An 18,375-nucleotide genomic window follows, 5' to 3' on the forward strand; every position below is an offset into this window, starting at 1 on the left:
CCTCTGGACCAAAAAGGTCAAGTTTTACTGTGATAGGTCCCAAATCGCCCCATTTCACTTAATCATCACAAATTTGTAGCTGGTAACTCAAGACAAGTGGGTGTTTCTTGGCGTCACTTTATGGAGTTGCGGGGCTGTGGCGGCACGGCAAAGTCAGGTGTACCGGCCATACGTTTGCCTCCCATTTAGCCTTTTCTAAAGATATCGCCACAAAACGTCTGGTGAGTGATCCTAGTCCAGCCCCCCAAAAAATCTGATGTGAAGATCCGGTGGGCGTGGCCTATTTTCTTAAATAGCGCCCCTTAGGACCATTAAAATTGTCAGCCCCAAGCCATGCTTTGACTGAGGATTACGAAATTTGGTACACTAATGTGGTGTCTCAGGACCTACAAAAAGGTCTCTTGGAGCCAAGTGCAAAGTCGCACAGGAAGTCAGCCATTTTGGTCCAAGTACTCAATTTAGTGGTTTTTGCACATGTTGTTTGGAGAATGATGCCCCATCGCCCTTGTCATCGATCGCCTTCAAACTTCTGCTATAGACTCTTAAGACATAGGGTAAAAAATTCAACCGTCGGATTTTTTAAAATTTGAAATGTATGGGCGTGGCTAAGCCTCAAACTTTGACCTGTTGCCACGCCACTCTTTTTCACAGCTCCCTATTGGACTCCTTTTGCCCAATCACCAGCATTCTCTGGCAAATAGCAGCAGACAAGTTGAAGTCACTTGGTCTCCAGTACTGGCAGGTTTTAAAAAAAGGCGGGGCTTTGGGAGCATGGCGAAATTCGCCATCACGCCATGGAAATACGTTTGCCTCTCGTTTCCTCAGTTATCGTGATACTGCTACAAATTCTCTGGTGAGTGATCCTAGTCTGACCACCAATAGAAATGGACGTGATAGGTTTGTGGGCGTGGCCTATTTTCTGAAATAGCGCCCCCTAGGACCAACTGTCATCCTCAAGCCATGCTTTGACTGAGGATTACGGAATTTGGTACACTAATGAAGTGTCTCAGGACCTACAAAAAAGTCTCTTGGAGCCAAGTGCAAAGTTGCACAGGAGGTCGGCCATTTTGGTCCAAGTACTCCATTTTGTGGTTTTCGCACACGTAGTTTGGAGAGTGATGCCCCATCGCCCTTTACACCAATCTCCTTCAAACTTCTGCCATATACTCTTAAGACATAGGGGGAAACATTAAACCATCGGATTTTTCAAAAGTTGAAAGGTGTGGGCGTGGCTTAGCCTCAAACTTTGGCCTTTTGCCATTACATTACTTGACGTAATAACTCCCATGTGCATGATCAGATCTATATCAACTTTGTCTGTGTGATCACTGACCACATCTCAAGACAATCACAATGTGGACAGCTGACATCACTTAAGCCCCACCCCCTGACAACAGGAAGTCAATTGTTTTTTTTTTTATGAAATGCCCATATTTGTCCCCTCTAATTTAGTCAACATGACACTAAGGTCATGTACTGTCTTCATGATGTTGTAATGACCATTCAGTTCTGATAGCTTTCCAGAAAGAGAGGGGCTTTGATGCCATGGCGAATTCTGGCGTGACGCCGTGACCTTACGTTTGACTGTAACTTCCGCAAACAGCCTCTGATCTGCACGAGACTGGACATGGCAATCAACAATCATGCCCTTTAGCCAATGAGGCACAAACGGTTGGTGAACGTTGTATAATATCACCATAGCACCCCCTACACACCTTTAAAATCTGTAATAACTCATACAGACGAGGTCGTAACTGCACCAAACTTGCTATGTGTACTCATACAAAGGCACCCACCACAATCCTGGGGTAAGTTGGTGCTGTCGCTTTAGCTCCGCCCCTGACATATATTAGGCCCTGAATAACACATGCATGATGCAATTCACACCAAACTGCACACAAATGATTGTTGTCAACCTACAAACTGCTCCATGGGATATTTTCCTAAATGTAGGACAGCGCCCCCTAGATTCAATAAAACATTTGTAACTTCTGCAAAAAAGCTCCAAACTATATCAAACTTGGTGAGAGTCATCACACAACTGCAATCAACACATGTATGTGCTCACTTGTTCAAATCACTTTAACTCCGCCCACTTACAGCCTTTTGGCTCTAGATGACCCATGCAATGTTTGATTGATGCCAAATTAACAGGAAACCATCTTTGATGACCAAAGATGACCTCTATGGGATTTAGTTGTAAATGGTCACAGCGCCCCCTAGATGGGTTCAAACTTTATTAAATTCTAAAGACAAGGTCAGAATGGCATTATACTTAGCTTGTGTCATCACGTGACTGCACCAAACACATTGATGTGGTTGTTGGTTCAAATCCCTTTAACTCCACCCCCTTTCAGCTCTTTCTCTCTAGAAAGCACCTGCAACATCTGATTGATGCCAAACTACCACAAAACCATCTTTGACTCCCTAAGAGGACCTCTATGGGATTTTTATGTAATTGGTCACAGCGCCCCCTAGATAAGATTAAGAGTTAATTACTTCCTAATACAAGGTCAGAATGGGATTAAACTTGGCTTGTGTCATCATATGACTGCACCAAACACATTGATGTTGTTGGTTCAAACCCCTGTAGCTCCACCCCCTTTCGGCTTTCTGGCTCTAGATAACACACAACGTCTGATTGATGCCAAAATAACAGAAAACCATCTTTGTCAACCAAAGCTGACCTCAATGGGATTTTTCTGTAGTTGGTCACAGCACCCCTAAATAACGTTAACCTTCAGTGACTTCAAAAAACATGGTCAGAATAGCATTACACTTGGTCTGTGTCATTACACCACCATTGTGGTAAAGATAGAGTATCCCCTAGTGGTTAGATGTGTAATTTAACGGTGGGCTCAGAGAAGATGCTGAGTCAGGGTGAGATGCAGACGAGGAGACCGTTCGCGGTTTCTGGTGTCGGTGTGGTCGATGTTTATGTTCAGTAGATGTGCCCGGGTGCACCAGACTGCCGGCCAGGCCGGAGCTGCGAGGGCCGAACGACGCTGCTTGCAGCTTTAATTTAGCTTGTTTTGTTTATTTATTTATTTAATTTAATTTTTGCTTTTCAGATCTACCAGCGACTTTCAGAAGAGGCCACCAATGGTGTGGAGGAGACCCAAGACAGATGCATAACTTTTCTGAGAAAGTTCAGGATGTATTTGTTGAAGATCTACAACGGAAATGCAGATGACATTGATAGGGTTAGTCCCAGATTACTTGACTTGTTTTTTTTTTTTTTTTTTTTTTTTTTTTTTTTTTTTTTTTTTTTGTACATTTTTCTCCACAGTTTTTACTTGTTAGCTGAAAATCAGTAGCCTTAGTGTTTTTTTTTTTTTTGTTTGTATTGCAGCTTCCTGTGTCCATGGAGGAGGTGGTGGACCTCCTAAACGATGTAAACCAGCAGCTCGGCGAGACTGTGGAGGACATAGAGGAAGAGGACAAGAAGGAGATGATGTGTCAAAGAGGACCAGTTCACTCCAGCCCTGCTCATCCCACAGAAACCAGTGCAGCCATCTCACACATCAAGTTTTCATCTCCCTCTCCAAACAAAAGCATTCTTTCTCCCTCCAAACGACTGGTGAGTCCAAATCACTCGTTATATGATAAACCACAAATCTGTGCATTTCTATAATTTATTACATTTTGCAGATTTCACCCAAGACACCACCTCATTGGGTTGAGGACCACAAAAGTCTCCTTCAGATGCTGTGTCAGCAAGTCGAAGCCCTCAAGGTCAGAGTTAGAGAGGAGTTGTTTTAGTTATTCAGATCTCACCGTTCTGTGATGTACAGCAGTAACAGGACTTTTGAACCCATTTCAGATGTGCAACTGGGGAGTGGTTTTCCTTTTATGAAGAGGCTTTTAAACCTAAATGAGATCTAAATAACGGTTTTGTTTTAATCACCACGTCTCTGTTTTGCAGAACGAGGTTCATGATCTGAAACACAACGCCTCAGTGAATGCAGGCTCTCCACATAAGGTCTACAGTGATGGCTACAGGGCAGAAGGCCTGAATGAGCCTTTTACTCCTGTACAGTCCTACCACGGAGCGCCCCTGACAGGTCTGTGTTCTACAGAGCTCTAAATGACTTTCGAATGCACATTTCCATCATTTTATTGATCTGTCTTGTTCCTCCTTTTGAAGTTGCCACCTCGGGATCCTCTCTGTATTACAACCAGTCTCCAGCTTATAACTCTCAGTATCTTTTGCGCACAGCAGCAAATGTGACTCCAACCAAGGTAATTATTGTCTCCAATTGTTGGATTACAAAAATATATTTGCACAAGATGTTAAAAGATTATTTTTTTATGTTTTGTTTACCCAGGGCCCAATGTATGGTGTGAACCGTATGCCCCCACAGCAGCATATGTATGCCTACCAGCAGCCCACTCATACACCTCCCCTCCAGACAGCCCCAACGTGCATCTACCCTCCGCAGGAACAAGTATTTGGTGCCCCTCTCCGGTTTGAATCACCAGCCACAAACCTTCTCTCCCCATATGGTGAAGAATACTATAGCCAAGGTGTGACCCATCAATCCACCAATCCTTCTCTACCTGAACCCGGCTACTTCACCAAGCCATCTGTAGTCCCTGTTCAACCACCAAAGAGTGTTGAGGGGAAGCCTGTGGACTTCGGGAAACTTGCCTTCAACCAAAATGCTCCTGCTGAAGTCCCCAGAGTGCCAAACTTTGGTACGGGAGCAGTTGCCCAGTCAGCACCCTCAACTGCTTTCAAATTCAATTCCAACTTTAAATCTAATGATGGAGATTTCACTTTCTCATCTTCTCAAGCCAAGCACAGTGAAAGTTTGCTTGGTCTCCTCACATCGGACATTCCTACGAAAACGGATGCTGATCCAGAAAAGTCTCCAGCCCAGGAGCAGCCCTCCAGCCAAACAGGAATCTTCACCTTTGGAAATAAAAACGTGGCCGGCTTCTCATTTGTTGATCCTACACAGAAAGCTGGAAGTCTTTTTGGGAAAGCGGAGCAGCCATTTAAGTTTATTGAAGTTACCAAGTCAGTTTTTGTTGCTGCCAAGACAACAGAGCTGGAAAAAGCAATAGAGAGCGACAGTGATAGTGCTCATGCTGAAGAAGATGAGGATGGTCCCCATTTTGAGCCAATTGTTCCTTTGCCTGATAAGGTAGATGTAAAAACAGGTGAAGAAGAGGAAGAGGAAATGTTTTGCAACAGGGCGAAATTGTATCGTTTTGACACGGAGACAAAAGAGTGGAAAGAACGAGGCATAGGCAATGTTAAAATCCTAAAACACAGCACAAAAGGAAAGGTCCGCCTCTTGATGAGAAGAGAGCAAGTTCTTAAGATCTGTGCAAACCACTACATCACTGCTGACATGCTGCTGAAACCAAACGCTGGTTCTGACAAATCCTGGGTGTGGAACGCCATCGATTATGCAGATGAAGAGCCGAAACCGGAACAACTGGCCATTCGCTTCAAAACGGTAGATGAGGCAGCCCTCTTCAAAGCTAAGTTTGAGGAAGCTCAGAAAGTTTTACTCAAACCAGCAGAAAAGAAAACTCAGCAGAAGAAAAAAGAGGGAAATTTAAAAGACTCGCTGGCAGCTCGGTTTGCACTTAAAGAAGGGGATTGGGAGTGTCCTGTGTGCTGTGTGAGAAATAAGCCAACAGATGTGCGGTGTTTGGCGTGCCAACATGCCAATCCACAATCATCATCAAAACCAGAAATGCAGCCTTCTGGGGAAACCAAAGGGACTCAATTTACTTTCAAATTTGGTACTGATGCATCAAATCCCAGCAGCTCAGGTTCCACATTCTCTGGATTTGGTGCTTTTGGAGCTTCTATACCATCCTCTTTTACATTTGGCACCAGCTCCTCAAAGTCTGCCAACACAAAAGCCAGTGCATTTACCTTTGGATTTGGGTCACAATGGGACTGTAAGAAGTGCTCCACAAAGAACGAGGCCTCTGTAGAGAGCTGTATTTCTTGTAAGGCTCCTAAAATTGTAGCTCCAACATCTGTGATGGTCCAAACCACACCTGCTGTTGATGCAGATGTGAAAGACTCTGGTTTTGCACAGTTTAGTAAGGAGTCTGGACAATGGGACTGTAACAAGTGTTCTTCAAAGAATGAGGTCTCTGCAGAGTGCTGCGTTTCTTGTAAGGCTCCTAAAACTGCAGCTCTGCACATGCTGTCACATGCCATCACATCTGTGATGGCGCAAACAACACCTGCTGCAGATGCACCTGCTGCACAGCCCTCTGTGGCTGTCTCAGACTCTGGATTTGCACAGTTTAGTAAGAAGTCTGGACAATGGGACTGTGCTGTGTGTGAAGTGCGAAATGAAGCATCAGCTGACAAATGCGCTGCTTGTCAAAGTCCAAACCCTGCTGCAACATCAGCACTTGGGTCTGATTTTGCTAAGAAAAACGGGCAGTGGCATTGCAATGCCTGTCTGGTCAGAAATGAAGCGTCAGCAACCGAATGTGTTTCTTGTCGTACTCCACATGAAAATCCTTCCCTAGCGACCATCTTTGCCAGGAAGGAAGGAGAATGGGATTGTGACACTTGTCTTGTGAGAAATGATGCCTCTACCAGTAAGTGTCAGGCCTGTCAGGCTCCAAACCCTAATGCTAAAAGTCCAAGTAGCTCTGCTCCAGCAGCCTCTAACTTCAGTTTTACCTTTGGAAACAAGAGCTCATCAAGCCAACCTGCTGAAACTGCTTTCACGATGCCTTTTGGAAGTGGCAACACTTTTCAGTTTGGTCAAAATAAAGACAAAAACTCTGCTACTTCATTTAAGTTCAAAGCCCCTCAGTCTGTACCTACTACCACAAGTTCTACAGGCTTCTCTTTCTCCATGCCTGCTTCAGCTGGTGGCTTCAAGTTTGGCATTCAGGATTCTGCAAAAGTTTCAGCCTCATCTGATAATCAAACAGGGTCGGCTTCCAGTGTCCTTAAAAGCATTGCTGACAAGCACAAGGAAAAAGAAAATGTGTCCACACCCTCTGTGACCCAATCAGAAGATGATCAGAATCCGTTAATTTGTGGGAAAGCAAACGCTTTCAGTTTTGCAGACTTGGCTAAATCTTCTGGAGGAAACTTTCAGTTTAGTCAGAAAGATCCGGATTTCAAAGGCTTTTCTGGAGCCGGGAACCAGGTTTTTTCATCATTCCAGACAAGCCCCACCAAAGCAGAAACCTCAACTGAGCAGGAAGATGATGGCATGTACAAAACAGAGGAACATGATGATATCCAGTTTGAGCCAGTTGTCCAGATGCCTGAGAAAGTGGACCTGGTAACGGGTGAGGAAGATGAGCAGGTTCTGTACTCTCAGCGTGTCAAATTGTTCCGATTTGACCCTGCCATCAGTCAGTGGAAAGAACGTGGTGTGGGAACCCTCAAGTTATTAAAAAACAATTCCAATGGTCGGCTAAGGGTGCTAATGAGAAGAGAACAAGTTCTGAAGGTGTGTGCAAACCACTGGATCACCACCACCATGAATCTTAAGCCACTGGCCGGGTCAGACAAAGCATGGATTTGGATGGCCAATGACTTCTCTGATGGAGATGCTAAGCTTGAGCAGCTGGCTGTTAAATTTAAGACCACAGAGCTTGCTGAAGATTTTAAGCATAAGTTTGAAGAATGTCAGAGGCTTCTCTTAGACATACCCCTGCAAACCCCCCACAAGCTGGTCGACACCGGCAGAACAGCACATCTGATCAAGAAAGCAGAGGAAATGAAGTCCGGTTTGAAAGACCTGAAATTCTTTTTGACCGATGAGAAGACAAAGATAAAAGATGACGACATCCAGGAAGATGCCACTGCCCCAGGGGAAGTTTCAAGTCTCGTAATCAAACCTCGTGGGGATCTCACCGGCCCAACCTTGGAGTGGGATAACTACGACCTAAGAGAAGAAGCTTTAGACAATACTGCCGACTCATCTGCCTATGCGTCCCCCATTGCCAGCAGCCCTCTGAGGAAGAACCTTTTCCGGTTTGGGGAATCCACCAGTGGGTTCAGCTTTAGTTTCCAGCCTGGAATTAGCCCCTCCAAGTCTCCGGCAAAGCTTAATCAGAGCAGAGCCTCGGTGGGCACAGATGAGGAGCAAGATGTGACCCAGGATGAAGAACGGGATGGCCAGTATTTTGAACCTGTGGTTCCTTTGCCCGATTTAGTAGAGCTCTCAACAGGAGAGGAAAACGAGCAGGTGGTCTTCAGCTACAGAGCCAAACTGTACCGCTATGACAAAGAAGCGAAACACTGGAAAGAGAGAGGCATTGGAGACCTGAAGATCCTACAGAATTACGATACCAAGCGAGTCAGGCTGATAATGAGGAGAGACCAAGTACTCAAGATCTGTGCCAACCACAGGATCACAACCGTGATGAGGCTGGAGCCCATGAAGGGGGCTGAGAAGGCCTGGGTCTGGAGTGCTTTGGACTTTGCTGAGGAAGGAGGAGGTAAAATGGAGCAGCTGGCTGTAAGATTCAAGCTCCAGGAAACTGCTAATTCATTTAAACAGGTCTTTGAGGAGGCCAAAGTGGCACAAGACAAAGGAGAACTCCTGACTCCTGTGACAATACGAGTTGCAGCACCACAGGATAGTGGAGCAGCAGCATCCGAAAGCACAGCTGTGGCCGTTTGTGGGAAGGCAGCCATCGCTCTTTTAGAAGAGACAACGCGGGAATGCACAGAGCCTCCTCTGGACAAGATGAGTGCAGCTGGATCTCAGAGTCCAGTCAATCCCACGAAGACTGTGGTGTCTCCCCCTAAGTTTGTGTTTGGCACTGATAGCCTTCAGAAGATCTTTGGCACTCATAAAACTCTACCAGAAACTCAGGCATCCACATCTGGTTTGAAGACGACAGAGTCTGGAAGTCCAGTGACGCTGGCGACTGCTGCTCCTGCATTCAGCATGCACACAGGTAAAAGTAAAAGTTCGTACATGTTCTGAATGTTGAGTGAGTATGAAACTCAAAATCATTTTGTTCATTTTATTGTTCGTTTTGTTCCATTTGCATCTTTGATCACCTTATTTGGTACCGACTCATCATCAATTTGCTATTAAATCACCCATTTCCTTCTCATGTATTCAAATAAATGTGCTGCATAAAGAAAACATCTGGTTTGTAATGAACAGGCAGGATTAAAAATCCTGTGTTGGTCGGGACAGATTAATAGTAACATTTGAGCATCATTGGCATTGTTTTCTGATTATACCAACCTCGTAATTAGTCTTTCTTCACTCAACAACCATCATCCTTCAGGGCTGGATTTTAGGCTTTTCAAAGATAACCCAATGGCTTTTTGGACCAGCACATCCACCATCCAATTTGAAACCCCAGGTACCCTAATTCCTGCTGTGTGTTAACACCTATCAGCTGTCACCTGGCTGACCTCTCCCGCTACTAGATAAACAATAACCCGGATGCACGGAGTGAGAAAACCCAAAGAATCCAGGAGCTGACGTGTTGCATGTTCAGTGTTTAGAAGTTTACTTTTTATTTTGTGGCATTCATGCAACGAGATTCAAGCTTGTTGTGCTCAAACAAAACTTCATTTGTTGTCAGCTGTAAATGATTAGCTTGGTGGTGGAAAAGCTCTTCTGTAACCAATGGCCCTAATTACAGTCCTTTCTCAATTCAGAAAGTAGCGTATTAAAAATCGTTTCCTTAAAGAGCAAGTCACCTCAAATCAACATTTTTTTTCTGATAAACTGTATAAATGCGTGTCTAATCGTGCTGCAGACACGTGTAGTCAATAGTTTTGCACTTTAGTGCATTCTAGTTAAAATTTTAATTCTCTGCCTAAAACTGTCAGTGTTGTGCCGTTGTCAGGTAAAAACTCTGCACTGCATTTGAATTTAAATCTGCCATCGCTATTGGCTAAGAGGTACCCTAGATTATTAGCTGGTACCATATGATGTCACAATGTCGTTGTGAGCCTGTGTGTGTTTGTTAGCGGCTCTGTCCTTTCGGTCTGCTAGTGGGAGTTGAGTAAGAATCTGATAGGGGTGACTTGCTCTTTATAGTGGAGGTTTGCTTACCTTTAAATTTGGGATCTTTATATTATGATGGCTGTTTAAAGTAAAGGGCCCACTTGTAACCTACATTTTCTAGCCCTAGGATAAATATACATTTAAGTTTTAACAAACAAACAAACCTGTAACCTGTATTTAATGCATTATATTTAATATTTCCTGAGTAATTACAGTTTTATCACGGTTATAGTTGTGTTTATTTGATAGTAATGATTGTTTCTTTGGTAGTGGTTCGTTACCACAGTTAGGATTGTAACTAGTTTTTCACACCAGTAAAAGTTAAGCATCTCTTGACAGATGAGCTGAGAGCAGAGGATGTTCCTTCAGAGCCATTTTTAGTGCTGGATGTGTAGCAACAGCGTGAAATGTAGCTCCCTGCTTGGTGAGACATCAGCAGAGGCTAATTAGGGTAAAGCAGTGTTTCCCCTAGGAATTTTTCCAGCTGTGGTGGTGGGGCCGGAAATTATGACGCGTCTCTAAATAACAACCCATAGAAGCACTGATTTGATCTCATTTCAGAGAAAAATAGAACAGGTTAGATGCACCTAATAAATAAAATTACTAACAAACTCAGGAATCTTTCTTTGCTTCACTGTTCTGGTGCTGAGAATATCACTAATGTGGGTCAAAGGAGATACACAGATGAATGCACCTCTTATTTATTATTTGGAGACTACATTTACTGCAGCTGGCAGAGGCAGAGATTGTTTCTATTGATACACGGAGTTTACAGAATCATTTTAAATGTTAATAGGGGAAGACTGCAGGAGGGAGCGGTAAAATACAGGGGGTCCCCAGCAAAAACAAGAAACTTTACAAGTCTGATGAAACCCGCTGGTTTTCCATCAGGCAGTCACGGGGCAGCTCCAACGACCCAGTGGCTGTGCTGGGTCAGTTATCGAGCTCAGTCCGGCTCGGTCGTGAACGAGCCGAGGCGACGTAGTGCTCTGCTTAAGAAGAGGTGTTATTTTCCCGCTTCAGAAGAAGCGTCCAACGTGTTTTTATGCTTTCTCAGAGACATGTCACGTCGCTAAGTTGTTAGCGCCGCGCGCTAACACGTCAATAGTGAAGCGTAGCCTGCTGGAGGTTTTTAATGGTTCAGGTGAAACACCCGACCTCTCAGGCTGCTCACACATCGATCTTAAGTTGTCGCTGTTGCGCTCACGCCGTAATACATTATTAGATGTGGTTAAAGTCAGACATGAAAAAATAAGTTTTACATAAATAAGTGATGCTTAGCCTGGTGGGGGGAGGAAACCCTGTCAAGATGGTCAACACTCGTTTATCTTAATGCTGTTGAAACATGTAAACCAAAAAGCATTATATCCACTGCTACCTTTCTAATTTTAAACTCAGTAACTTATGCTGTAACTTCACCCTGCCCTGCCTGCTCCTCCTTGCTGCCCGCCGGCTGTGATCACAAGCGACAACATAGTAGTTCCCGCTGCTTCTTCGGGAAACAGCGCAAAAAAAAAAAAAAAAAACTTGGGATGTTGTAGGCGTGGCGGTGGGATTTCAGCGGCTACGCCTATGTAAGGGAAACCCTGTAAAGCTCTGGTATTAAAGTGGTTTCATGTTGCACTTCAACAGTTAGCAGAGTCAAAACCACAGACATAAAGTCGCCTTTATACAACTTTTTCACTGTAGAAAATCACATGCATGCTTTTGTTATGCATGGGATTATTTTCGTGTGTGCGAGTGTATCTAACACTTCCTCTCATTGAAACCATGGATCAACTTGATTTTTCTCTTGAAGCAGCCTGATTTTTATGTTTTATTTTTTAAATCTTCTGTTTTTCCTGTTACAGCACCCCCCCAGGCAGGAGGAGGCCCCTCGGGCTCAGATGAGGACTCAGATGTTGAGGTTGTATACGTCAAGGAGCCCACAACTGAACAGGCAGCGTTAGCCAGGGAACTCAGGCTGCCGTTCACATTCTTCTGCTACAAAAATGAGCCTGGCTACGTCAGCGATGACGAAACCGACGGTGAGACGAAAGATATGAAAGCTGAGCAAAGACAGATTCTGATGACTGGAACTGTAAATTACATCACACATCTTTGTTTGAAAATCCTAAATAAAAAAAAACTTGTTCAAAGATTATTTTTTACCCCAAACGGGCCAGTTGCATTTACCAGTTTCTAAATCTGACAGATTTATAAATTACAACTGTCATTAACAACCCTGCCTCAGCTTGCTAGCCTGTAGCTAGCGCTAACACCAGTGTTGGGCAAGTTACTTCAAAACTGTAATGCATTATTTATTACTTGTTACCCTCATTTTAAAGTAATTCATTACATTACAATATTACTGATTTTAAAATGTAAGGCATTACACTACTTTTGCATTACTTTAAGTTACTTTCACCAAAACAACTTCAGTATGAATCTGGTCATGTGACGCTCAGTGAGCTCATGACATATATGTGGAAAGTGATGTGGTGTCTGAGCTAGGATTGCTGTTAAAACAGTCAGATATAATAACAGTGCTTTAAAATGATTGTTTATTAAATAAAAGCAACAACAATCTGTACTCTCAGCACGCTGCCATCTTATATTAACTGAGCAGGGAGTGAGGTGGTGGGGGCTCCAAGCCTATATTTGCCTTGGTCCCCAAATGCCTTGATACGGCCCTGGATGTGGAACTGACTTCTGGGGTGATCTGATTCTATCACATGTATAAATATTAAATGCTTATTGTATTATTGCTTTTCACTGGTAAAAATGTGTATCGGGGATAAATCTTCCTACTTTTTTCTTTTTTTCTTGATTTTATTTGAATAATTTCCGGCCCTTTCTCTCGCTAACCTTCCTGCATGCTGCATGTTTTCTCCGTCTTCCAGAAAAACTGTTTCCTAGATTTCCTACTTTCTAACGATCAGCCAAAGGGATCTTCACATGCGTGGTGCTCCAGCTAGCCTGGCAAGCCAGACTAAATAAATGTATTATTTAGTCTGGCCATGCTCCACTGACGGCTCTTGGTTGTGGGGCGGGTTCTACTGTTGTCTTTCAAATGATCTCTGCATTCCACTGGACAATGAATGTGACATACTCTTGTTTCACTCTGTTGCATCATCCCACCCACCAGGCATATAGAGTGCCCTGATTGGCCCACAAAGCGGATAAAGCTCTGATTTGTTCACTAAGCAGATAGAGCACTATGACTGGCCCACCATTATGGACCAATCACAGCTCTTTGTGTGTTTGAAACCCCTCTAGAGAGCTGTGATTGGCTAGCCAGAGTCCTGGTAGGAGCTGCTGAGGTTCCAATGGAGCATGCCTAGACCATTCTTTGCAAAGCAAGAATTTGGTCTAGTTCACTAGGCTATGCTCCAGCAGTAATGAGTTGAAATCACCGGGGCACAGATTATGAACTCAGCTGAGGCAAAGCACGTCAGAAAAGTACAGAATACCAGAGAACATGCGCTGATATGAATTATTTTGTTTTAGTGGAGCGATTTTGTGAATGTTGCAGCGGCCGCGTGCAGGACGCCGCTGGAGTATTTGAGCCATTACCGCGGCGTCCTCTCTGCCCGCAAAGCTGAGTCCATAAATGACGTAATATATGCAGATACTGGATCTTTCTTCGGGTTTCCCGCGATTTGAATTTTTAGGAAACCCACATCTGGATTCTGGGTTTAAAAATGCATTGTAATTACTGCGTTACTGACAATTGTACCGAGTAAATATTACCATTTTCTTTCCCTGTAATGCCTTACATTACCACATTACAGCAAAAACCAATGCATTACAGTAATTAATTACTTTTGTACCGCATTACTCCCAACACTGGCCAACACTAGCATAAGCCAGCTAATACTAAAATAAACTACCAAGTAAAAAGATCCACAATGTTAAGTATTATTACTTCCAAGTCCTAGATTTTTTCTCCTTCATTGTGGATTAGATGAAAGGAAGGGAATAAACTGATGTGAATTGGAAGCAGCCAGAGTGTTTGACGTACAAAGCTGAAGTTGAGAGAAACTCCCTCAGAGCAGAGATAGAAGCTGCTAACTGAGGCAAAATGTTTCACATAAAAACGTGGCTGGTTAAATGTTTGAGTGGCTGGTAGAAAAGTTTTCATTTCCACCTCTGCTCAAGAACCACCGAAACTAACCGCTTCTGTTTTGGAACTGGGTTGTTGGTCATGTGCAGTCATTTATATATTTATTTTAATAGTACTAATTTGTATTTTACTGTCAGATGAGGACTTTGAGTCAGCAGTTAAAGCCTTGAATGGAAAGCTCTACCTAGATCCTCCTGAGGCAGCAGCTTGTCATGAAGGTAAGTCTAACTCAGTCAAGTCAGCATCTACATAACATTTATCATTGCTTTGATTCATTAGAACAGTTTATTGAATATAATAAATATGAATTAACCACATTAACTATGTGCTCTGCTGCAGTAATGGTGGTGCTTCTTCTGAGCAAGTCATGCTGTCACACCGTCGATGTGTCACACTAATCTTGTGAGTTCTGCTTTCAGAGCCAGACTGTCAGATTGTGTGGGAGAAGAAACCAACACCAGAGGAGGAGGAGAAGGCCAAAAGCCTCCAGCTCCCACCCACATTCTTCTGCGGCCTGAGCACCACAGATAGTGACCCAGACAGCGACAAGCCTGAAGACTTTGAGACAGAAGTCCACAAAGCACACAAAGACCTGGTAACTAACTCAGTGGGGGTGGAGTTTAGTTCACTTATTGAGGGGGGTGTTTACCAACATGCGTTTACATGATCAGCTATATGTGGAGCTGTTTGTAGAAAAAGGCTTAAGTCTGTTCTGTCAGGTTGGTGGTGGGTTTGGATGGTAGGATCTGCTCAGGTAATCATGATGCTGCAGCTAGTCAGTCAAGGCTTCTGTTTTTCAGGAATACCAGTCATTTTCTACAGGCATACACACATAATACACCGGGAAGGATGTAGTCATAAAATAACGTGGGTTTAATTTAATCAGGTGGCCCAGTTAAAGGGAGCTGAGCCGGCATCCAGCAGTTCTGTAGAGGCCCCAGAGAACCCAGCCTCAGCACCACCATCCAACAGTGCAGAGGCTTCAAGCATGTCGACATCCGATGGTCTAACTTCAGTCAAAACAGACACTAGGAGCGAAACGCCCAGCTGCAGCTTCCCGATTGACCTGTCCACTAAGAAGAACCCAGAGACTAAAACAGGACCTGATTCTTCAGCTTTAGCTGTCACAACTACTGGTCAAGGTACAGAAGGTGCTTAGGACTGATGTTCACGTATGTAGTTAACAGTAGTGGATGTTCCGATCACGTTTTTATGCTTCTGATTCAGAGGCATTTGATTTTCAGAGTCTGCCAATACCGAGTCCCGATCCGATACTTTAGAAATGCATTAAGAAAAGAGAACACACTAGAGTTGTCCTTTAGGTGTTTTCTATCATTAATGCGTTTATTTCTGTATTCGTCATTTCTTTAGTCATTTGTCATAAAACGTCAAGCTCCATTCCTTCAAAGGTCTTGGAGAAAGCTGTTCATTCACAGATTACGGCCAATATGGAGGACAATGCACTGTTAAATAAGTTTCAGTCTGCATTCAGACTAGGGATGCAACGATACCACTTTTTTCCAAACCGATACGATACCGATACTTGGATCTGAGTACTCACCGATACCGATAACCGATGCAGATACTTCTACCACACCAAAAAATGCAATGAATTAGAATACAGGTTTTATTTTCTTCTCTGTTTTCAACAGGAAAAGACTGTGAGGTAGATAAAAAGTAATATAAGTGATCACAAAACTAAAATATTAGATGAACAAAAATGACAAGTTACAGGGAAGTCACTTTCAAGCAACTGCATTGGTATCAGTTACTGGTATCTGTTAACTTTTACCGATACCAATATCTGTATCGGCACAGATACCAGTATCGTAATTTTGCATGCCTAATTCAGACCACATCACAGCGCCGAGTCTGCTTTGATTCATGTACTTGGTAGCATCCGACTCAGGAGTCCCACATTCTGCTGCTGTTGCTGGACCTCTCAGCAGCTTTTGATACAGTCGACCATCAAATCCTGCTAAATTATCTAAAATGCTGGGTCGGTCTTTTGGGTCCAGCCCTGGGTTGGTTCCGTTCCTATCTGGCAAATGGGTCTTTTTTGTGTGTGTGTATGGGTGACTGTGCCTCTCCCTGCCTTCTGTTGACCTGGGGGGAGCTGCAGGGTTCTGTCCTGGGGGCTCATTCTGTTCTCCATCTATCTTCTCCCTTTGGGACAGATTTTAAAATGGTACAGCATAGGCTACCATAGCTACGCAGATGACTTTCAGATATACTCGGCAATGAATGGACAAAACTAGGGCTGCACGATATTAGAAAAAGCTGCGATGTGCGATAACAGTGATTAATATTGCGATGACAGTATTACTTGCGATAAATTAAAACTTAACTGTGGAACAAAAATGATCAAAAACAAAGAAATAAAAAAAATAAATAAATAAAAATGAGAAAAGCAAAAGGTGTCAAGAAAGGGAAAAAGAAAATGAACAAGAAAAGGCAATCAGTGGATCCCGGGAAAAGCAGAATCAGCAGAAAGAGCAGAACAAAGCTAACTCGGGTGTTTGCTAACCATCAAAATTAAGTGTCGGGGGCGGGCATTTAACCTATGAGAACCCACCCAGTTGGCCAAATGGATGAAGAGCTCTATTTGATTTGTTAAAAAAGCATCATGCTTCCATTTGATTGACAGAATGCGTCATGTGTAGCAAACATTTGAGCTGACCGTTCATTGCGATATTTATCTGTTCTTTGTGATATGCATATTGCGCATGTTGATATCGCGATAATGATATATTTGCGATATATTGTGCAGCCCTAGACAAAACACAGATTTATTACTCAAGAATGGTCTCTGATGTGAAGAGGTGGCTGGCAGCCAATTTCCTTAAACTTAATGAGTCGAAGACTGAGGCCATTCGTTTTGTCCCCAAAAACCAGTCTTGCACCTGTGGGGTACCGACACTTCCAAGTTTGGACCTCAAGAGGTGTGTTACCAGCCTTGGGATGAAATCAGATGTGAGGTTTACGATGATCAATGCAGTTGTGAGGTCGTGTTTTTGTTTTCAACTTTGTTGTTTGGCTGGCCTGAAGCCGATTTTGAAAAGGTCGCACTTGGAGTCTGTGATACACTCTCGCCTCGACTGTGCCAACTCGCTCTTAGTTGGCCCTGAATCGTTTGCAGATCGTGCTGCAACATTCTGCACAATCAGCAAATGCAGGCAGACATAGCCACACAACCCCGCTTTTGTGCGTCTGTTTTCAGCAACAGGGAAGTTCAGTTAAAAATGCATCCAAAGTACAGACATTTTCTTTCTCTTCAGGTGACAACTATGCTCTGTGTTAGCTAACTGCTACGTGTTATGGTGCGTGGATTCCCGGACTACCTTAAATTGTGAGACTTACGGTGTTGTAAATGAAACAAAGAATACTGATGTAGAGGAACTTGTCGAATTTAAAACTAAGCCAATATTATTGTGCATGAAAATCTTTTTGATAAATTTAAAAAAAGTTATGGTTTTTGTTTTATATGTTTAAATCAGATTTTTCTCACCTTACTCTGATTTCCTGAAAAGCACGTGATCGGAGCATCCCTAGTTAACACCTCTGTTTATCGGAGTCTGAGACGTTTAGTAAACCAAACGACTGTTGGAGGATGATTTTATTCTTGGATCTGAGATTTTATGTTGAAGCTGTTTAAAAACAGATCCGATTCTAAGTGACCATTATACTTAGAACATAGTGACCTTTCTAAAACTGGGACTTACATTTTAATTATGCACAATGTGTCTTCTTCAGCTTCTGATGACTTAGTTTGTTTTCACATTTTAACAGGGACCATGTTGCTGTCAGATACATTTCTCTGCTGCATTAAAACAACACATCAGTTTGTTTCTGTCACTAATAACGTTGCCCCTGTTGATGCAGACTCTTTTGGTTTCAACTCCCTTGGAGGGTTTTCTTTTGCCGACTTGGCCAAGAATACTGAAGGGTTTGCGTTTGGAACAAAAGGTTGGTTTTATTGACTTTAAGTGGCGTCTTTTTAAAATTGAAATATTTCAGAATTAATGGAACAAATGTTTGTTTGTTTGTTTGCATAGATTCTGGTTTCTCGTGGGCAAATGCTGGAGCGATGGTGTTTGGGTCCAATATGTCCTCCGAGGCTAAAAGCAATGTTGATGAGGATGGAAGTGATGAAGAAGAGGCTCCTAAAAATGTGGACATTCACTTTGAGCCTATAGTATCCCTGCCTGAGGTATCAGAATAGTTTTCCCCTTTTTAAGACAATTCGATGATTTAGAGGCAACGTTTGAAAATCAGGTTTGTTTG

At 43.2% G+C, this 18,375-nt stretch overlaps 1 protein-coding gene across 5 annotated transcripts in view; it reads left to right on the plus strand.

Moving 5' to 3' along the window:
• ranbp2 (RAN binding protein 2) overlaps window positions 1–18,375 on the plus strand; it is a 32,126-nt gene that overhangs the window by 10,570 nt on the left and 3,181 nt on the right. For 2 of the 5 annotated variants that reach the window (XM_070552887.1, XM_054736058.2), the window contains exons 15-27: window positions 3,072–3,203; window positions 3,353–3,580; window positions 3,652–3,735; window positions 3,926–4,064; window positions 4,148–4,242; window positions 4,329–8,913; window positions 9,256–9,333; window positions 11,837–12,013; window positions 14,229–14,309; window positions 14,511–14,686; window positions 14,978–15,242; window positions 17,974–18,057; window positions 18,147–18,301. In XM_070552887.1, the coding sequence (XP_070408988.1) occupies window positions 3,072–3,203; window positions 3,353–3,580; window positions 3,652–3,735; window positions 3,926–4,064; window positions 4,148–4,242; window positions 4,329–8,913; window positions 9,256–9,333; window positions 11,837–12,013; window positions 14,229–14,309; window positions 14,511–14,686; window positions 14,978–15,242; window positions 17,974–18,057; window positions 18,147–18,301 (6,279 nt within the window). The remainder of the gene's footprint in view (window positions 1–3,071; window positions 3,204–3,352; window positions 3,581–3,651; window positions 3,736–3,925; window positions 4,065–4,147; window positions 4,243–4,328; window positions 8,914–9,255; window positions 9,334–11,836; window positions 12,014–14,228; window positions 14,310–14,510; window positions 14,687–14,977; window positions 15,243–17,973; window positions 18,058–18,146; window positions 18,302–18,375) is intronic. The other 3 variants (XM_070552889.1, XM_054736060.2, XM_070552888.1) reach the window with 2 other exon arrangements.

This window comes from Nothobranchius furzeri, chromosome 7 (genome assembly GCF_043380555.1).
Source record: "Nothobranchius furzeri strain GRZ-AD chromosome 7, NfurGRZ-RIMD1, whole genome shotgun sequence".
Classification (NCBI taxonomy): Eukaryota; Metazoa; Chordata; class Actinopteri; order Cyprinodontiformes; family Nothobranchiidae; genus Nothobranchius; species Nothobranchius furzeri.